General features: G+C 31.0%; 1 protein-coding gene across 1 annotated transcript in view; it reads left to right on the top strand.

Annotated features, from left to right (window-relative positions):
• Positions 1-21,257, top strand: part of REPTOR-BP (REPTOR-binding partner) — a 248,075-nt gene that overhangs the window by 164,529 nt on the left and 62,289 nt on the right. Inside the window, exon 3 of the mRNA XM_089598322.1 lies at positions 19,662-19,783. Within this exon, the coding sequence (XP_089454448.1) occupies positions 19,662-19,783 (122 nt within the window). The remainder of the gene's footprint in view (positions 1-19,661; positions 19,784-21,257) is intronic.

Here is a 21,257-nt window from a genome sequence, read left to right as displayed (position 1 = left end):
TATTTTATTCAATCCAAGCTGTAATCACAAATCATCACAAATTATCAGGAATCACAAATTTCCACTAAAAATTTGACGCGGTGATATAATTTTCCAACAATTACTTACTGTGTAACTGAAAAAGTTAAGAATAAATAAGAATAAATACACAAGAATTATAAAGATGTATTTCTTATAAAATATTCAAAAGTTGGTGGGTTGGCGCGCAGTGCGCGCAGGGGGGCGTAAGCCCCACTAGTATATATATATAGTCATGACATATTATTTAATGTGTGTTCTCAGTGCCATAATCTACGAGCTAAGATAAGAGAGGAGGAACGGACGCTAAAAGTTGAATTTTTGTGAAGTATGGTGAAACGATGTATGTGTGTTAAAGGGAGAAGGAAAATACAGGGAAGGGCGTGATGCGTCTAAAAGAATTAACAGTCGCGTTGTTGAGTCGACAACTTTTTTTTTTTAATTTCCAACTAATTGCCTCATTTTTTTTCGATTCTGCCGACAGGTACGAGGTGTGCATGATATGGTATGTATGTGCGTGTGTATGCAACGGAGATGCGGGCCTCCGACAGCTGAGCCAAGGAAAAGCTCGACATTACTAACGATTGGGATTCATATACACAAACACTGATGACACAATGAATGCCAATTGTGACGTGGACAATTAGGCTGGAAAGTAGCCATCCCGACACCTTGTCATGAAACTCTCTCGAGCCTTTCCTTTCTCGTCACTACACACTGAAATTCATACCTCCAGCAAATCTATTACAGGTGTATAGCTTGGGAACGCTGAACACTCCTAAAAGGAAACTAAAAAGGGGAAGCAATAGGGCACTAGCTAGAAATAGACACTAATCATTTATATATTTTATAGTGCACCGGTGCACGGTGGTTTACTTGTAAATACTTTTAAATATCAAAGAGTCATTTTTGTCTATTTTTGAATATTCTACATTACCATTCAATCTTTAATGTGTAAAATATCATGTGAAAAAGGTCTTATATTATTTTTACAGTAATTAGCTGTTATAGTTATGAGTATAAAACTTATATTATGAAAAACCAGTTCCTTTAATTTTTACTCAGAGCAAGGAATTATTTTCGAAAACAACAGACAATTCTTTTGTGAGTAATGTCGTAAAGAATCTTCGAAATTCTTTTAACTCTACTTTTGGATTTTTGAAAATAAGATACCCCATTTTGGACGCACCATTTTTAACTGTGAATGCCATATTTATTAACGATAACTCAAAGACTTTTACATAAAATTTATTTTGTGCTATTACTGTTTATATTATTTGGACACATATATATTATTATACAATAACATCAATATACTTTTCGTGAGTTTATGGCATTTATTAATTTTTTTTTGGAAAACTGTGCATCCAAGAAAAAATTGACAAGATACCTTTCTTACTTACTTTTTTACTTAAAATACGAAGACAGTTTTTTCTCCAAAATTTTTAATTTTTAAAATGATCATACGCCATTTTGAATTTTCGAAATTTATGGCAGATTCATAATTAGTGACTTCAAGTACCCTATATCCACCATAAAATTTTCTATGACAGGTCCTAATCATTTTTACCTTTTTAAAGGGTTGATCTTACTTCATAAATTGGGGTGGTTGAGGGTATACAATTTTCCGATTGCGGAATCTGATTAAATAATATGAGTAACAATGAGTAATTTTCAATTGAAACGATCTACATTGCGCTAAAATTTTAGCTAAGTTTTCAGATTAATTTTTTTGTGTGTTTCAACCACTGTGCGCTGGTGCGATATAAAATGTTAAAATGATTAGTGTTTATTCCTAGCTAATGCCTCATTGCTTCCCCTTTTTAGTTTCCTTTAAGAAGTGTTTGGCGTTCCCGAGCTATACACCTGTAGTAGATTTCCTGGAGGTATGAATTTCAGTGTGTAGTGACGAGAAAGATAAGGCTCGAGAGAGTTACATGACAAGGTGTCGGGATGGCTACTTTCCAGCTAAATCGTTCACGTCACAAATGGCATTCTTTGAGAGGGAAAGTATGTCACAGAATTAGTAAGGGACTACTGGGGCCTAAAAGTTTTTGAATGTTAGCCAGAATCGGGGTAAATAAGTGGATTTGAAAAAAAAATGTTAGAACTGGTGACAATCTTTATTTTTTTTATATTTATCAAAATGATTTTATTTAAAATTCTATATATATATATATATATATATATATATGTATTTTATCATAGTTTTAGTATAGTTTACCGATTTCAGGGTTCTTACGTATTCTATATCATTATTTCTACCATTCTTTTTTTTTTCTTTTTTTTCTAATAATCTCCCTTTTCCCAAAGTATGCGAGTCCCATAAATGATTCGACTCACACGACTAAGTCATCATTAATCCTACGGGCATCCCAAAGCTAGCAAGGAGGTGTCTGTTCTGAAAATGTTACAAAATGCGAAATTGTTAACAACGATTAAAAAAATTATTGGAAGTTATTTGATTTGGCTTTTGTCTCCCAATTAATATAAAAGTTTTTTTGAGCAGGAATCTCGAAACTTCAATTTTCTCAGCTCTAGAAAATTTTGCGAAAATGAGACGTATCTAAATCGTTTGTAAACTTTTTTCCCAAGTTGGAAAAATGTATAGAAATTCTGACCACGCAATATTACTACAAGCAATTCAATAATTGTTTTTTCAACTGTTCCCACAACAGATTCCATGTACTACATGTTTTATATGTACCACTACTATAACTTCAAATGGTACACACAACCTACATGCAATTAAAGGTGCCTAAAGTTGAATGCATAATTTAAAAACGATAACTTATATATTCTAAAACTATATCAATAAGCATTATGAATTTACTTTTGTAAAAAAAAAACTTTTTTGTTTGTAAATACTCTTAATACTAACAGTACGATTTTAAATAAAAACCTGCTAGTTTGGAAGATCAGTAATATGCATTGTGTAAGATAACAATAACGTGCCAATAATACAATACAACACCTGTCATTTTTTGTATCTCAAACAAACTTAACTAATTACTCCATTTCATAACAAATTGTGCCATTTATTCATATTATCCCTCAAGTTGTGTTTTTCATTCAACGCTTCTTAAGCTAATTTTGTACATTAATGTAGTAACTACAGTAGTTATTTAATAATTGAAGGAAAAACTAAATGTTGTGTACTAACATACTCATCTTTTAATTTTCTTTTTCTTCGAATAACTTGTTATGTACGTTCCAGATTTTGTTACTGGGCCAAGTTCTTGGAAATTCTTTTAGCACGTTTATTATAGTAATTTCTTAACGAATAGATTATAGTTTCAGTGTGGTAAACAAACAAAGTCATACTTTATACAGATTTACAATACTTAAACAAATTTTTTGCTGAGCAAGCACTAGTGATGATTATAGCTGTAATAGTTTTTAGATTAATTACTTATTAGATTTACAACAATTAAATTCATGAGCGAGCAAGCAAGCACCAGCAATAAGTAGCTTTACTGACTTTTAGATTAACAATAATTGAATGATTTATTGAGCAAACACGCGCTGGCAATGGGCAGCTCAACTGCTTTGTTTGTTATGAATAATATATTAATTAATGGGTTAGCAACCTTTGGTTATGAAAAACTCTTCTACTTTTTTGATTTACAATATTCAAACAATTTTTTGGGTGAGCAAGTGCTAGCAATGATTAGCCCAATTTTTTTTCATTTTCACAACAATTCAATGAATTCTTAGGCGAGTAAGCACCAGCAATAAGTTGCTAAACTGTTTTTTAGCACCAAATTTAATCATATTTTTCAGTTCCTGTATTACATATTTTATTTTAATTAGTATATGTATATATAAGTAACTTTGCTGTAACTGTCTCAGATTCAGTTTAAAATTTTTGATTTTTTGAATTGAAGCTTAAGAATATTTTAAGGATGATTATTGCTTGTCCGTACAAACAATTATTCACAATGAATTTGCTACAAACTATTAGGGTGAAAACTTATACAGCTTTTATGATTTTGGGTGGGGGTCAGAACTGACTTATTTGTAAAAAATACTTATAGTTCGTTTTTTAACTGTGAAAGTCTCGAAAAAAATGTGTATGAATACATTTTAACGTGTTTATACCAATAAAATAATTTTTGAATGGTTTATAATTTTTTTTACAATTAAAACTTAATATTTTAAGGTTTCAAGTTAAAATTTTAAGACTGCAACTACATACCATTTAATTAATTTTTACTATCATAAGAAAAATTTTTTCTGCAATAAGTTATTATGAAAAAGTATTTTTTTATCATTCATTGAAGTAATAGTAAACATTTCATATAAATATGATCAATATTTTAAAATTTTAACACATTGTTTTTCTTCAACCATTAATTTGTTCCTATACTAAATTATAACTATTGGACTTAAACGTAGAGTTTGCTAATATTTTTGGTAAAAAATACGTATTTACTCAATAAATATTGTCAGCTTCAATTTTAGTGGCTTTGGGTACTCTGCTATTCCACCTCAAATTTAATGCATTCAAATCTTTGACTTATTTTATTTAAATTTTCCAATGTATTATCATCCTGATTTTTTTTGGTTTTTCTTTGAATACTGTTATCTAGCCACATACAATAAAAGTCTCAAAACTACGTAAAGAATAAATATTCAATGATGAGAAGTTGAATTTTCAATCACTGAACACCTAAAAACGTAAAAAAAACTACAATTGCTTATCAATTTCATGGGGTCAGAACTGACATTTCGAGCTTTAAAGCTTTCAGATTGTCTGCGAACGAGTCACACCGACTTTTCCGCTTATGCAATACCTGTTATTGCCAAAGAGTATAAGAAAGTACAGGTTACGTACTTGTTTAAGTAAATCTAGTGGTTGCTCTAGGGGAGAGTCGGAACTGACCAAAGTATTTGTACACACGAAAAGCGAGAAATGATTCACTCGCCAGTCCTGGCGATTTTAATTTTTAGCGGCATTGGCCAGTGCACTTTTTTCATTGCCAGTATGTAATTTGGAAAATAAGCATGAGGGGGCATTGCAGAACTAAAGTAAGCATTTTTCAAAGCTATTTCTATGCTGATCCTAATATTTATATGAATCGAGGAACAAAAATAGTGCATCACACGTTCTTACTTATTTGCTAAAATCATATGTAATTTTAATATAAATAAAATCCTTGATAACTAAAGTTTATAATGTAGGTGCACGAATTCCGGAAAAAAGCTTAGTTTAGTATGCGAAAGTCTTTTGTTTGAAAAGTTGAGTTGTGGACAGGGGTCGGAACTGACATTTCGAGGTTATTTTTGCAATTATCTTCGTGAAAGAGACAAGAAATCAGCTACATCTGTAATTAATCGAGAATTCATAACATTCAACATGTCTTGGCACTGCAAGCATAATTAATTTTAGTTTCAAAACGTCGTACGAGCTCTGGACACGATTTGAGCCAGTTACGGCGAAATCACCCATATGTATCTCCCTATATTATATCGTTATTTGTGTGGGGCATTCCACATACCCTCCCCCCCCCCGCAGCACCTTTCACAAACCCCTCACGGCCCCCTCACATATAAGGTAAAATTATTTGACATTTCTCACTATTTCTTAAAACCCTCTACAGCCCCCTGCACCCCCCAACAACATTTTTCTTGTCCCTCCACAATCCCTCCAACGAATTATATTTAATTTGCAAAATAATTATTTTCATCTATTTTTCCACACCGCCAAAAATGCAAATAGATTGACCTTATACATATCGGCAAAATGCAAACTTAATTTTTATTTATGTAATAATATTATCAAACAACATAATTAAAATCGTAATATAATAACCATCAAACTGTTTTAATTCATTAACAAGAACAAAGATCTCCGTGCATTCAACTTTTTTTGGGTTACTATTATTTTAAAACAATGTAACATTCATTATTTTTTACAAGTATATAAATATATATATGTGTGTGTCATGAGACTATTACATATATACATAAAAACGTCACATAATTATTAAATAATAATAACCGTGGAAGTATCGCCTAATTTAAAAAGGTGAAGTGAATAACCTATTAAATTTAGCTATATCATAACCACGGAGAGACAGAACTTCCCGTATCCAATTTTTGATTACGAAAATATTAACATTATTTGAACGTTTTTATACAGATTATTAATTCACACGTTTTATCTACATACTGGTATTTTATATGCATATTCATATAAAATTATTAAATATTAATATTATTAAATATTATATTTTCAATAAACAACTCAAAATTTAGTAAAAATGAAAGTATACAAAATTCAATACACCAATAGAAAGATTAAACATAGAATTTCCTAAAGATCGTAAGCGGTTTTTTTTAAATTTGTACTAAATAAAGTAAATAGAGCAACATTATTTAAGGTTTTAATTGTACATTACGATACTAGTGCACGAGAAAGGTGATTGACGCCCGCTTGTCAGTTTGCACACAAGCGCTAGAGAGTGTTCGAAGATACGCGTGTGTCAATAACCTCTCGCACGTGTGGTGTTTAAAACTTCTCGACACATATAGTGCGTGGGAAACGAGATAATGAGCCATCTAATATGGCTCTAAGGATCTTGACGTACACATGCACTCCCGCAAGTGCGTAGCATGAGTTGTGAGTCGCGTGTGTTAATCGAGGTCTTTAGAGCCACAACAGATGGCTCATAATCTCGTTACCCACGCACGGCTTGTTAAAAACATTTAATAAGATAATACATCCAACATTTAAAGATACTGCAATAGCAATGGGTTAAATAGAACACGATTGCCAAATAGATGACATTTTTAAAGAAGCCAGTATCGTTATGTTACCATATTAGTTATGACAATTTTTTGTCTGGTTTCTAATTTCAGAAAACACCCAAAGACATAAAGTTTGGAAAACAGACAAAAATCATTTTATGAAAGATTTTGTAGACAACAATCAAAGTCGTACACTTTTACATATAAATGAAATTTTACAACTAGAAGATAAGTGATGTAACAATATAAATTTACCCACACCAACAAAAATTGATATAAAAAACAACAATACCATAAAAGAAATTGTTTATTGTACTCAAATGTTTAATTCAATGTATGATGAATCAGATGAAAATCAAATTACGATTTTCGTAATTATATAATTATGAACTAACAGATGTAATTTTTTTTATTGATGGCCCAGGAGGTTCAAGACAAACATTTCTATAAGAAACGGTTATTTATTATTCTATTCCTGGTGGAAAAAAACTCTATCTATGGCATGAACTAGTACAGCATCAATATTATACCAGTCATAGATCATTTCGTTTACCATTAGACTTAAACAATGTAGAAAATTCATTCTTAGTGTTTAAATCTGAAAAAAAATTGGAACTCGCAATTTAATTATATGGAGCAAAGCTTCTATGATCCCAAAAAAATCCTTGGAAATAGTAGAAAGAACATTACATGATTTATATAATACAAATATTCATTTTGGTTTTAAATTAATTGTTTTAAAAGGCGATTTCAGACAGATTATTTCAGTTTTGAAAAATAGTAATAGAAGTATGATTATACAAGAACGTATTACATCATCATATCTTTAGTCATTCTTTCGTATTCTTAAACTTGATATCAATATTCGTTCAATTGACAAAACATTTTCAAAATTATTATTAGATATTGGGAAAGGGAGAATTGAATCACTTTAAGTTCCAAATAAATGGAAAATAACTCATATTTATTCCGATATTTTTGGTAAAGATATCAATTTTCCAATAAATAGCGTTATCCTTACTTCTGTCAACAAATATACTTACTTTTTAAATAATAAATTTCTAAATCATGTAAAAGAAGAAATGAAACCATATTACACCATAGATCATGCTAGTTACAAAGATGTTTATTAATCTGATAATGATAATTATGTTATATTTCTAATTGAATTTTTAAACAATTTTCGTAAAGGCTTATCACCGCATGAGTTTAATTTAAAAATTCAGGCAATTGGCATGTTGATACGAAATTTAAGTATAGTTAATGGCGTATGTAACGGTGCAAGATTACGAATAACAAAATTACTTAAATACAATATTGAAGCATAAATTATAACTGAAGACAAAATTGGAAACGAGCTTTTATACCAAAAATAACTCTTAATACACGAAATTCATTATCATTACCTTTCTTTTTAAACAAAAAACCATTTCCTTTAGTCGTAGCATTTTTAATGACTGTATATAAATCTGAAGGTCAAAGTCCTAATAATATTGGATTATATTTGAAAAGACCACTATTTTACGTGTTCAGTTATACGTCGCGTTATGAAGATGCAAAAATAAAAATGAAATTTATACTAAAATAGAAGGTGCTAATAATTTAAAAATAGAAAATACTGTTAAGGAAAAAATTTTTAACGCTATCTAGTCCAAAGTAGATGAAAAAAAATTTCTTTACATCAGCAAATGTACGCAATTGTTCGTAATATTTTTGCACAGTTGATTTAAATAATAAATAAATGTATTAAATCAATACAATTATTAATAAAGTATCGTTTCATGACGATGCGCATTGTTTGACATACTTCAATAAACATGATTTCTATCTTTTCGTGGTAAATAGGGCTACAAGCGAAGATCACGGTTTAAATATTCTATAAGCTTATTCGTTGTCATTGATTAAGTATACAAATATGTCATGTTCTTACACATATTCAATAATGTAACTAATATGGTTTCAGAAAATTTAAGAAAAAAAACCAGCGCGCTATAGCACTTCCTCAACGGTGGTGCAAAAATGTGCAAATGTGCTAGAATAATTATCAAGAGAGTGGCGGAAAGTAACTGAAGGGGGCTAGAACTAATATTGGAGCGTTGCCAAGACAATGTTTTTAGAAATCAGGGGCTTTCTTAAAACTGTAACGAGTCGTAAGACGAAAGGTGCAAATAGTCATATAACTAGAAATGAAATAAAAACCGATATGATTTAACCTTATTTAGAGATGTGGCTGGAGAGTGACTGGAGAGTGTTCTTTAAAATTCTGTTAGATTCTCCAGTTATCGGGTTATAAAAATAAGTTAAACTCAAGTATAATTTATAAAAAGAAGGCAACCCAATAAAAATTATTTAAAAACTGGCAGTATGGAAATGTGCTAACAAATTAAACAATGAAAATAATTATTACATTCGAATAAGAAATAATAACATGGAGCTAATGGGTAGTAAAAAGTGGCTGTTGTAATTGTGAGGGACTGAGAGGTTTTCTTAAAAAACGTAAGAAGAGCTGAGAGTGGGAGTAAAAAAAGTCATTTAAATAAAAATAACATAGTTACTAATTTAATTATACTTCATTTGGAGAAGCTGTTGATTGGAGGCTAAAGTAATTCTTTTAAATTGTAAGGGAGGCTCGTTAGGTTATGTGGTTATTGGATTATAAAATTATGAGGGGTGGTGGAGGGGGGCTAACCAAAATTTAACCTATTAAAAATATAGTTGAAACTGACAGAATTTGACCTTATTGAGAGGGTAGTGGCATAGAGGTTGAGGGGGGCTTTTCACAATTGAACGGGGGGCTTAGGGGAGGTTGAGGAGGCGCGGACGAGGGAGGGGCAACCTATGACTTGGGGCTTTTTAATAGACTTACTAAATCAATCAGACATATGTTTAATAGGCCTATAAGATGTCTGGTATTTCTAATAGGCTCACCAGACTTATAAGACCCAAGTATCATAGGCTTTTGTAACATGCCTGCCTACTATAGGGCATCATATTTCTTTATCGGCTTACATCTCTGCGGGGCGGCTGTGGGATGGCGTGGGGCAGCTGAAAGGTGGCTCAAGGGTGGCCGAAGGGTGGGGTAGGGGGACTTTTATTTAATTTTAATTTTTTTTTTTTATGAAATAGAAACAAGCAAAGTTAAACGTGATTTTGTGTGATGGGCTGGTGGGATGGCTAGTAGGCAAAAGGCCAAAAAATAAATTTATAATATAGGAAGAAATATATAAGTAATATTAGCTAATAATGTCTACTTACGCTCATACATGTATCGATTAGTTTATTTTTAGAGTTGTATAACTACTTAAACATTGCTAATAAATAATTATACACATATGTGAGTATGTAGGTGTCAGGGTCCGTGATGATACGTAGGGTGTCAGTAAAACTCTATAAAAATGGTGTGGGGGAAGTGGAGGATGAAGAAATGTTCTGCAAGGATGGTGGAGGGTATGTGATGGGTTTTGAGGTGACTGTAAGGGCTGGTGGTAAGTCTGAACAATAAGTAAGCTAAGCTGAGATGTGGGAGAAAAAGACGGAATTATACCATATTTTGTGGGTCGCTGTGGGAGATCAACGGAGGTCTATAGGGAGATATTAGGGCTGTGACGAGTTTCTGTGGAATGTTTCACGAAAACAACTATGTAATATAGAAAGATACATATATTGTGTAGAGTTTCAGGACATATATGAGGCTCATACAATGGTGTGTGTGGCTAAAAAATGGTGGTGCGGTTTGCGGATCGGCACACGCCGCCAAGAGAATACACGAACAGCGACAAGGGTGGCCATTTGGATAAGAAAGGAGAAAAAAAAGCCAAAAGAACGGTGTGGGACGTACTGTTGGAAGTGATTGATCGTATAAGTTAGTAGCTTGTTGGTGTTTAGTATTATCTCACCACGTGGAAGTAGCTCGAGTGACAACTACTTTTTTGTGTTTTCCTTGATTTTTCTTTTGGAGGTACTGATTAAGTGGTTGGGTGAGTGCGTTACTCACATATCTCGTGATAGTTAGTAAAACGGATTTAAAAAACGTGTCCTCGCCGCAGGAGGGCAAAACTCGAAATTGTCTAATTAATTATATTCAGGTGGTGCCTCCGTAAGCGTGCGAGCCGCGATTTTATGAGCACAAATAAGATACTTTTTATTTGAAGTTCGTTATTCGTTGTGAGTCCGAGTGCGAATTTTTATTGATTCCTGCTGCCTCAACGTGATATCGTTCCTTTACTACTGGGTAACAATTCCGTATAACTTTATTGTTTGCACAACCGAAATGCGATATGTTGTTTAAAAGTGGTACCAAAAAATATGTGCGAGTTATTAATTACATTGCGTTTTTTTGTTGTTGTTTCTTTTAATGTTAGTCCAGTGACAGAAGACTACTATGTAATTTTTCATTTTATGATGTATATTGTTTTATGACTATGTTGATTGAAGAATAATGTAAACTAAAATACTAGAACAGTGATTTAAAGACTGAATAAAAGCGTTATTTAGTATTAACTGTAATTCGTAAGCAGTTATTTGATATTATAATTTAATACAAATAAACTAAACCTATTCTATTTGATTAAGCTTAATATGATGCTAGCAAGAATAATAGTTCTTAAAATAGGAGGTATCAAATCACTTAATCGTCATACCTCGACATTTTAAAATAACAACTGTTTTTGTTTCCAAGCCAATTTTTGTAACGCTATGTACTGTTGATGATTTTTTCATTAATTTACTGATTAAAGTCATAAATTGCTCATTTTTCTTAACAATGTGTATCGTTATTTTTCTTCAAGCTGTCCTTCCAATCCAATTTCAATTATCTCAGAAATTCAGGTTAATTAAAGATTTTTAAAAACGCATATTCTTTCGAAGATTGATTGCAACTCCCCTACCCATACCTTCATTATAGAAGCAGAAGCCCGCAATATATACATCTTAAAAGCACGTTAAATCATTATAAGTCACTATCCATCTCACTAACATGTGAAGCAAAATCCCAAAAATCGTTGGAATCACAAACAGCGAAAACTACTGAAACAATTTTGCTGAAATTTTGCACACTGATTCTTGTCACTTCCTAGACGGCTTTCTAGGAACAATCAACAAAGTAACAACAAGCAATAAATAAGCTCCAAGTTTTGCAAGAATACGCTAGCTTTTTACTTTAGTTTAGTAGGATCCGCTAGATAGCGTCGAAGTAATTTGCAGCCGCCTGCAATCAAAGTAAGTTGGTTTGGTTATAATATCCCGGAGTAAATGGTCGAGTACCTCAGTTGTTGACCGACAGGACGTCAAGAAGAGAGTTGATAGTCGTGTAGTTGGGTATTTCGACTACCGATGACACTATTCTCCAATAGACAAGCGGCTTACGTGGAATTCCACCCTGAACTGATAGCATTTCCTAATGTCACGAAAAAATTGGCGTTTTTTCGGGTTTCGTGGCTATTCTTCTAACCGACTTGGTGCTACCGTAGCACCTTTTACTACAAATATATTTTCATAACCTTTTTTGTCAGTTTTAAATCTTTACAGTTTTAACAAACAGCCCTTTTTATTGATTACAGCGTGAGAAGATGCCAATCAACGGTCCTTTAGGGCCAACTACCATTTTGTCGCGTAAAGAATGCATAGTACTTTTCAGCATTATTATATTCTTCTAATCTTTCGCACATATTATTATTCAACCAAAACTGCATGGGTTCCAAACAAAATTTATTAGAATTATGTGTCAACATATTACGGTGCTCTACTCAGTAAAACTAGGGCGAAGCCGAGACAGGGACTGTATGTATATGTAAGTATATGCATGCATCTCATATTGTTTAGTTTTAGGATCCTATTCAGTCAAAAAAATCCTTGCCGTCACTCGTCCCCCTCAAAATTTTTGAATAATGTATAGCGCCTACTCAAAACAAGGAAAAAATCTTAATCATTCTCCATTAAATGAACCCATTAAAAAATATTTTACAAAAATAAAATCCGCCCTCTTCCTCCCTCACCTTCCGCAGTTCCCCTTACATTTTAAGTATTCCCCTCTGCCCCCCGACTCCGGCCCGAAGTATGACTTTTAACAGAAAGTCAAACTTGCTTAGCATGGATAAAATTGCCTACACGCACGCAAATAAATAATTTTGCTCAAATCGTGGAGTGTAGTGTTAGAGTTTGATTCACTTGAGTATTTTGTTGTGTAAGATATGAAATAAAGCAACATGAGTTGGTAAAATGACTTTGATCTGAGGTGAAATTATTTTTACCTCATTAACTTTGATAAATTAAAAAAAAATGTTTTTAATTTCTCATTGTAATATATAAAACTTACTTCAACACCAATATTAATTTTTTTTCCTTTCTTTGGAATTTTCCGCACACCAATAAAAAAAGAAAATTTCCTTGAGACTGTTATCTTTCTTTTCTTAAACATCTATTATCTCAGCTTTTTTATACCTTAAGACTTACGGGCGGTATAATATTTAGGATTATTAACAATTAAATTGGCTATCAGCTATAAATTAAATATTTGTAAAATGACAATTACAGTCACCTTTACAATATATCTTAGTTTCCATAGGTGGTAAACACAAATGAACTGTAGAAAATATTTGATTTTTTACTAATTACAATAGAGTATAAGATGACGGACGATTAAAATGTAACTTCGTTTTTAATTTTTTTAATTGTGGATCATGAGTAAGAAACGCAGTTATGAAATTTAGTGATTGTTATATTGTTTAGTATAATAGCTTTTTAAAACTTCAATCATGTAACACAGTTATCGTGTCAACATAATCTGATCAAGAAGATAGGAAACATTAACTGCTCTTAGAGTGCCCTTGACTCGGAGATCTAAGTTATTTATAATCAACCATTAATAATAAATATTTTTAGTAGTAGTAAATTAGGAAATTGTTAAATAAAAACACGAATTACTCAGTTACTTGCACATCCCTTTTGGGATTTTCGTATGTAGTAAGTAATATAAAAAAAAAAAACTAAATTTAAAAAAAATATTGAAAAAAACGAACACATTGAAAATAACTTATTTGTATTATTCATAAAAATATATTAAGCTAGCCATAGTTACGAAATATTTGTACAAATTAATGTAGTATTGTAATTGGTTGTATAAAAGTAGATTTCTTTTATCAATTTAAAGATGAATACATGATCAATAAACTACTAACTATTAAAGTACACTGCAGTTACCTTCTACGTTCTTGATTTTTATCCAGCACTTCCTAATATAAACGGTAGCTTATTTTATTAATTTATTTCGAACAAATATAAAGAAATGGTATTATTCTTAAAGTTTAGGGAAGTTTGATGAGTTGAATTAATATATTTTAAGTAATTTCTGAATTCTTTATACAGTGGCTACAAAATGTATTCTTGTTAAGAAATTTTAAGACTTGCAAAGTTCTAAAATTGAAATCTGAAAATGGTAAAGTTTTTTTTCGCTTTTAGCGTAGCTTACTTTAGTGCAAACCTTGTAGCAAATACGCTAATGCTTTGCTATGTGGTAAGTTAATACCCATATTAGGGCATTATTTTAATATACTAAGGTTTATATACAATTTGGCTCGGAAGTTAATACTACTCAATTTAATTTTGTTCATGTATAAGTACAATTTCAGTACTTTGCAAGGCTTCAAATTTTTCAAGAAGAATAATTTTGCCATTGTATAAAGGCTTAAAAAATTCCCTTGAAAAAGTCAAACTTCCCTAACCTATAGATTTGCTTAAAGGTATTTTTATAGAATTATTGGGGTATTTTGTGTGGTTTTCATTATCGTCATTATTGTTGCCACTACAATTTATAAGCTACAATGGCTGTTATGGCAGTCTATAAATGTAAGTTAAACTGACGTGCCTTATCACAAAACCATTCGACAAAACACAATTCAATTAAAAATACTAAGATTAATTACTTGTCAATTTCATTTATTAATATTTCTTACTTGTTTTCAGGATTTAGGTCAATTTCAGTTGCATTTGTTTATTTACCTATACACTAATGATTTTGTATAATCACCAATTTTATTTTATCCAAACCAAGCAGTTGATAATTATTGAAATTTTTTATTGTGTTTGAAATTCTATTTTCTTCAGTTATTACTTTTTGCTTGCTTTCAAAAAGTACGGCTGAATTTCTTAAAAGATATTCATATTTTACCATTGTAACACTGAATTTAACAATGCAATTTACGTGGATTAATAAGAAGAAAGAGTATGGATTAATAAGAAGAAAGAAACTTCATAAGAATTTGAATGCTGTATTAATATTTCGCTGTGTTAAGATAGTAGTAAGATAGTACTAACAATGCAACAATACTTAACTAGCAATGACAACTACAATGTATTTTAACTGTTATTTCTCTCTTTTCTCATGCTTGGTTGATTAAAATCTTAAACTAAGCCAAAAATTCTACATGTGTTTTGTTACTATTCTACCAATTTTCCATTATTTGTCATCATGTTCTTATTCTACCAATGTCCATTACTTTCTTTTCGATGTGGTGTATCCTCACAAAATTGTAACCGCGTCGTTTTTACATCAATATATAATAACATTAAAATCTGAACCGTGGTTTGAGTATCGATGGTGCTACCTTAAACTATCAATGATGAGGCATGGAGCTCATAAAATTATACAATAAAAATTTTTCTGATAAATTCTTTATGGATACGTTGTGATGTATGTCAATTTTTAAGAAATATTCCTCGCAGACAGTGGAAGTACAGTGAAAAACAATACACTTTACCATCCTCCACCGACCTTGTACATACTTGAGTATTTACTTTCAAATAGATATTTTCATATGTTTTTCCAAACCTCCAAGGATTCAAAAAGATGGACTTTTTATATACGATTGATTAACACTTATTTTTTTTTTCAATTAAGAGTAGGATTCTAAATAAATTGACATCAGTTATGTTTTAAATTTATATGTAAGCATAAGGTTCTTAGTGCTCTAAGCTTCTTTTGGTAATATTCATGATGAACTATGTGAAAAAATTTAATTCTCTTAGTATTGTCTTAGTGTAATATGATACTAATGCACACATAATTTCAAATAACACTTAATTACACAATAATACAAACCACGAAAGTATTGCTCTATTAAGAAGGCGCATTGTTATAAGTCAACTTATAAAACCAGTCAAGAAATTTAAATAATATTTATTGTACTGTTAAATGTATCCATAATCATAAGGACGGTTTGTAATTATTTGTATTTTAAGTAAAATACGATGAAATTAAAATAGTTTTCTCTTTTGCAGGTAAAAACATTGAAAAAGTGTATAGAAAGCTTGAAGTAGTAGGTTAACTTGAAAACTGTTTGCTAATCCCCATCGGAATTATTTCAAGGGGCCGAGAATTCTTCAGACCGAGTACATCAATAAATATGTAAGGTGAAAGGAATCGAAGAATGCTCCTTATACTATTACGGAAGCAATATTAGGATCTGGAAAAATTATAAAAATGAGAGATGTATGCTATTAGTTCCTTATTACTGCACGTATTCCGAGTAAAAACTGTCTCATATTGAATAAAGACATTTTCTATATAAATATTTTTTATCACCTGAAGCTCGCTTTGGCACGTTAGCGCGCAAAGAGGTACGGCACTACTTACATGTAATAAACTGTGTTTTCAGTGGAGCTGACCACAATTTTTTTCTATAGCCCCTTAAACATTCTAGCACTATGTGGTCTGACAAGCGAGCAGTTTAATAGAAAACGCAAGTGAATCAGCAAGCATGAGATAATCCTGTTAACTTGTTTACTATCGTGGATACAAATGTTGGTCACACGTAAGTGATCTTCAAGCTTAGACATAGAACCTCTGCTGACATCATTGCATCGCTGTCGTCTATGATCTAGCAGCTGCCCCGATGCGCAAAGCATCTAGCAGCTTTCAATGACGTGCGTCTTGCCTCCCCATAAATATCAGTCATTGACTGACTTGTATTCCGTTGCGAAGTGAGCAGTTTTTATTATGTTTTTACGCTCTTTTGCCTCCTGCTTCATATGAGCTATCTGAGATGTAAGCTCACCAATACGATTCTGCAACGGAGAAATCCAGCTCCGTGGATATGCTTGTTCTGATCTGACGCCTAACTTGTCATGGGATTCAGCTGCCTATTGATTGCATCAAAACGACTCGTACTATATGATTTCATACCATGTATTAAAATTATCGGCTCGAGAAAACGGCTATTTTCTTTAAAACTTTCCAACCGATTGGCATCGCAGTTGCTTGATCTGCTATGACGATGAATAAATGTAAGAAATGGATAGAGTTTGAGTACATTTAACAATAATATACATCTATGTATGTATATTTATTTCCACTGATAGATCCATCTGGGGCAGATCAAAATTTGTGTACAATAGCACCGTATAAAGTGAATAGGTCTTTGGTTATATATTTCGTGTTAAAATACGTACCGTGTCTGAAATCTGCTCAAGTGTTAGTAGGACATGAATACTTATACTAATAGTTCTCTTCTCTTGCTTCTCGCTTCCCTACATTTTATCTTTTCTTTTGACTCCATACGCAGTACACACATTTTTTGTTCTGCCTTTACTGTTCTTTATACATTAGCTATGCACATGCTGCTAGCGGGAGAGCAGCCGTAGTAGTAAAGGAAACAGCCCCAATGGCAAAGGTAAGAAATTAATTAGAAATTAGCAAATCAAAAGTAAACTTCAAATAATTGTTGTCTTTTGTTTAGTTCAACAAAGAAAAAGTTCTGTAAGAATTTTTTCGAAGTTATACTTCTATAGGCGCGTTATGCGTGAGAATAAATCAATGATTTCAGATTGGTGCCCTTGAGAAAAAGTGTGATGAAAGTGAATTTCTTATGTTACTCCCTCTTCGTCCTGCCATCCTTGATGTACTTCCAGTCCCCTGCGCACAACAGTTTCCAAAACAATTTGAGCCCCCCCACCTTCTGCACACTAGACGAGGCTCTTACTTACTTTGCTATGAGCGATCTCTACGTAGGAAATACAATTGCTGCATGTCATCTTGTAGTTCGTAACTTATTTTTCATGTAAATTTTAATTTTATGTATATTTATTTAATAATAATTAATATAATAAACTAATTTTTCTAGTTAAAAGTTTTTTTCGAAAAGTTACAAATTTGTATATTTCAGCAGAGCAGCTTTCCTATGTATTTAATGATCATTTATTTACTTATCAATGATTTGCTATTTTGTCAATGAATAAATAATTGTTAATACAATTTTTTCAAAATTTTAAAAAATTGATAAAAAAATGTTTTGTACAGTATAAATATAGTAATTTATTTTTATTGTATTTTATTCTCTCACAATTTTGCCATTCGTGATAAACGTTATTTTTTTACTTAAGGACGTTCTTTACATGGTTACTGAGGGAAAAGTTCAGAACGGTAAGAGGAGTGCACATACATGCAACATACTAGCAATTGTTTTTCTCATGTGGACATACTTACACACACGCTTTTACGCATGGTTGATCCCTTCTTTTTAAATCTATTTAAAATTTAAATTGTGAATGTATTTCAAAATTTAATATGTTTATTTGAAAGTAATCTTTTATACCAAAAAAATTGGAAGATTTCTATAGATTATATAAATGGAATTTTACATGATTTTTCCATAAGATTACGTTTTCATTTCCGATTTTTTAAAATTAAACAAATTAAAGAGGATACAGTTAAATAATCTGCAATTTTTTGGGTATTTCTTGTGCTATTTTAAATATATGTTTAATGTGAATACCTGCTCAACAAACCTGTGAGTGATGAACGTCTTCAAGAGTCATTCACTAATACGTAATACCACCCTATTGAAAAAAGTGGTACTGCAGCATAGTTTTTTTTAATTTTTAGATATAATCATATTTTGGGTATTCAATATGGACTAGGAATAAGTGAGTGAGCGTATGTGACAGATATGAGCGTGATATTAAAGATGTAACCAGCGTAGGTGGTAAAAAGTTGTTTTGAAATCACCGGAAGATTCGATGGGAGCGCACAGTCTAGTACTAGCCAGCCTATATATTATTTATATTGTATTATGCTTTAATATGTTGTTTATAATTGTTAATGTATTAAACATTAAAATATTAATTTAAACCATACCCAATTAACGTAGGTATACTCATTCCCACGATAATTGCACCACCTTTGTACACAATACTGTTTCATAGAAGGTATTTTAATAGTCATAATTGTATTATTGGCCATATAATTTCATAGAAGTATAACTTCATACTTAGGTACCCAAGCTTATAACTGTTTATTTATTAAAAATATAAATATTTATTGCAACCACTCATAATTAACGTAGATATACTCATTCCAACGATAATTGCACCACCTTCGTACACAATATCGTTTTATAAAAGGTATATTTTATATTCATATACTGTCTGCCATACAATGTCATAGAAGTATTACTTCATACTTAAGTACCTAAATACCCACTGTCTACTAGTTTCTGTTTATATACTCATGTTAAAAAAAAATTGATTCATTGAGCATAATTAGAGACTGTTATTATACGTTATGGTTTAATATTTTAAGAGAAAACAGAAATTATTAAAAGTGATAATTTTAATGCTGTTCTTAGCGCTTACAAAAAAAATCTTTATTGCACCTGTATTATAAATCGTATATTATTTATGTTAAAGAGTGGCAATTTTGTTGAGTTTACAGTAGTAAACTTAAGTTACATAGTTATTTTAAAAATGATTGAAACAGTCTATTTTTACTATTAGTACTATTTTTTGTTAAATTTTAACTTTTTTAATTTTTGATATCAGTCAAGACAAATGTATCAGTATTTTTATTATGAGGAAAAGTTAGTTACAACTTTAAAAGTAATTAATTATTATGTTTTCAGAACGTAGTCGCCAAAGTGCAAGAGAATGCAGAGCAAGAAAAAAACTTAGATATCAATATTTAGAGGAACTAGTGTCTGACCGAGAAAAAGCCGTACTGGCTTTGCGCAAAGAATTGGAAATGGTAATGACACTTTTTAGTAAAATTTTCGAATAAATTATAAATGATTTCCTTTTTCCAATTTTCCGTTTTGAACTAACTTTTTCCATCGCATTTTTAACTGACTTTATTTCTGATCAGAAATTATCTCAGCTATTTTTCCTAATCAACTTGAAAACAATTGACTATAAAATCTTAAATCTCACATGATAAAACAATTATTTTGTTCAGTATACTTTCATTCCACAGATATGATATAAGAATTGTAGATTGGTTTTAAGAACCTTAAAAAAATTGTTTGTATTGTAATTGTAATTAAAATTGTAAGTAAAACATTTTTACTATCGAGTCTTGTAAACAATATTTACTACAATGCTGCCAATGCACTTTATAACAATTTGGTATAACCTATGTAAGAAAATTCTGCAGGTTACTAGAAATAGCCACATTTTCGAGTGCAAAAACTATGTGCCCATACGGAAAATGATACATTTTATTATTATGTGATTTGAAAGTAGTTTAAAAATATTTTACTGTGGGGTTAACAGCAATTTCTTCATAAAATTTTTCAAGCAGTACTCTACTTTTACAAGTAAAGGTTCTCTTGTGGACATCTGAAAGTATTAAAAATCAATGGAAATTTTTCTAGTAAAACTAAAATTTATCAAGCATTAGCTTGCCTAAGTTTTACAGGGATTCTGTCAAAAACTTAGATATGAGTTATAAAAGTTTACTTAAAAATATATGGGCTCTTATAGGAATTCAAACACCTTGACCTGTATATCGTAGAATTACTCGGCTTTACAAATTGGGAGTGTCATAAAAATTAAATGTACTGTGCGTTCATGTATTATAATGAACGATAGAAAGTTTATGAAATTTTTACTTGAATATTTTAAAATATTGTGTCGTATGGTTGAGATTACATATTTCTGATAAAGTTGGTTTTACGTTCCAGTATGTTTTATATGGAATAATTTTTTAATTTCTTATCACGACTTTCTATTGTGCATGTAAGTTTAATAAGAAAAAGCTCGTACAAAATAGTTGTGCGGTGATGCCAGATTTCAGACAGTATATTCTAAACTTTAAACATTGAAGTATGTCTACGTTTTAAACCCGTTTCACCCGGAAACACTTCAGATTAACCTGAAGCGTACAAGATTTAAATATTGGCTATACATTCTCAATTATTAAATTCGATACAGATAAACATAACATTAATAGTCCCAAATATTGGATTTTTTAATTAAGTTTTAAAATAGATTACACTTTTGCATGACTGTGTATTTGATAAAAGTGATTTTTAAGCATCTGTCTTGAACTTTTGATTAAGTTTCCTCTGCAGATTTTACTACGAGTGTACTTTGTCATTTTTTCTTATAAAATACATCAATTCAAGAGACATTGCTTGTTTAACTAATTGAATAAACAAACATTTTGAATTCTTTACTTGGTTTGTCTTAGTCTAGAATTTCGTAACCCACCTTTTTTTGCA

This window comes from Copidosoma floridanum, unplaced genomic scaffold, assembly GCF_036245765.1.
Source record: "Copidosoma floridanum isolate Cflo_tuat_1 unplaced genomic scaffold, Cflo_Japanese_pri ptg000006l, whole genome shotgun sequence".
Taxonomy (NCBI): Eukaryota; Metazoa; Arthropoda; class Insecta; order Hymenoptera; family Encyrtidae; genus Copidosoma; species Copidosoma floridanum.
This window is presented reverse-complemented; position numbering and strand designations above follow the sequence as displayed.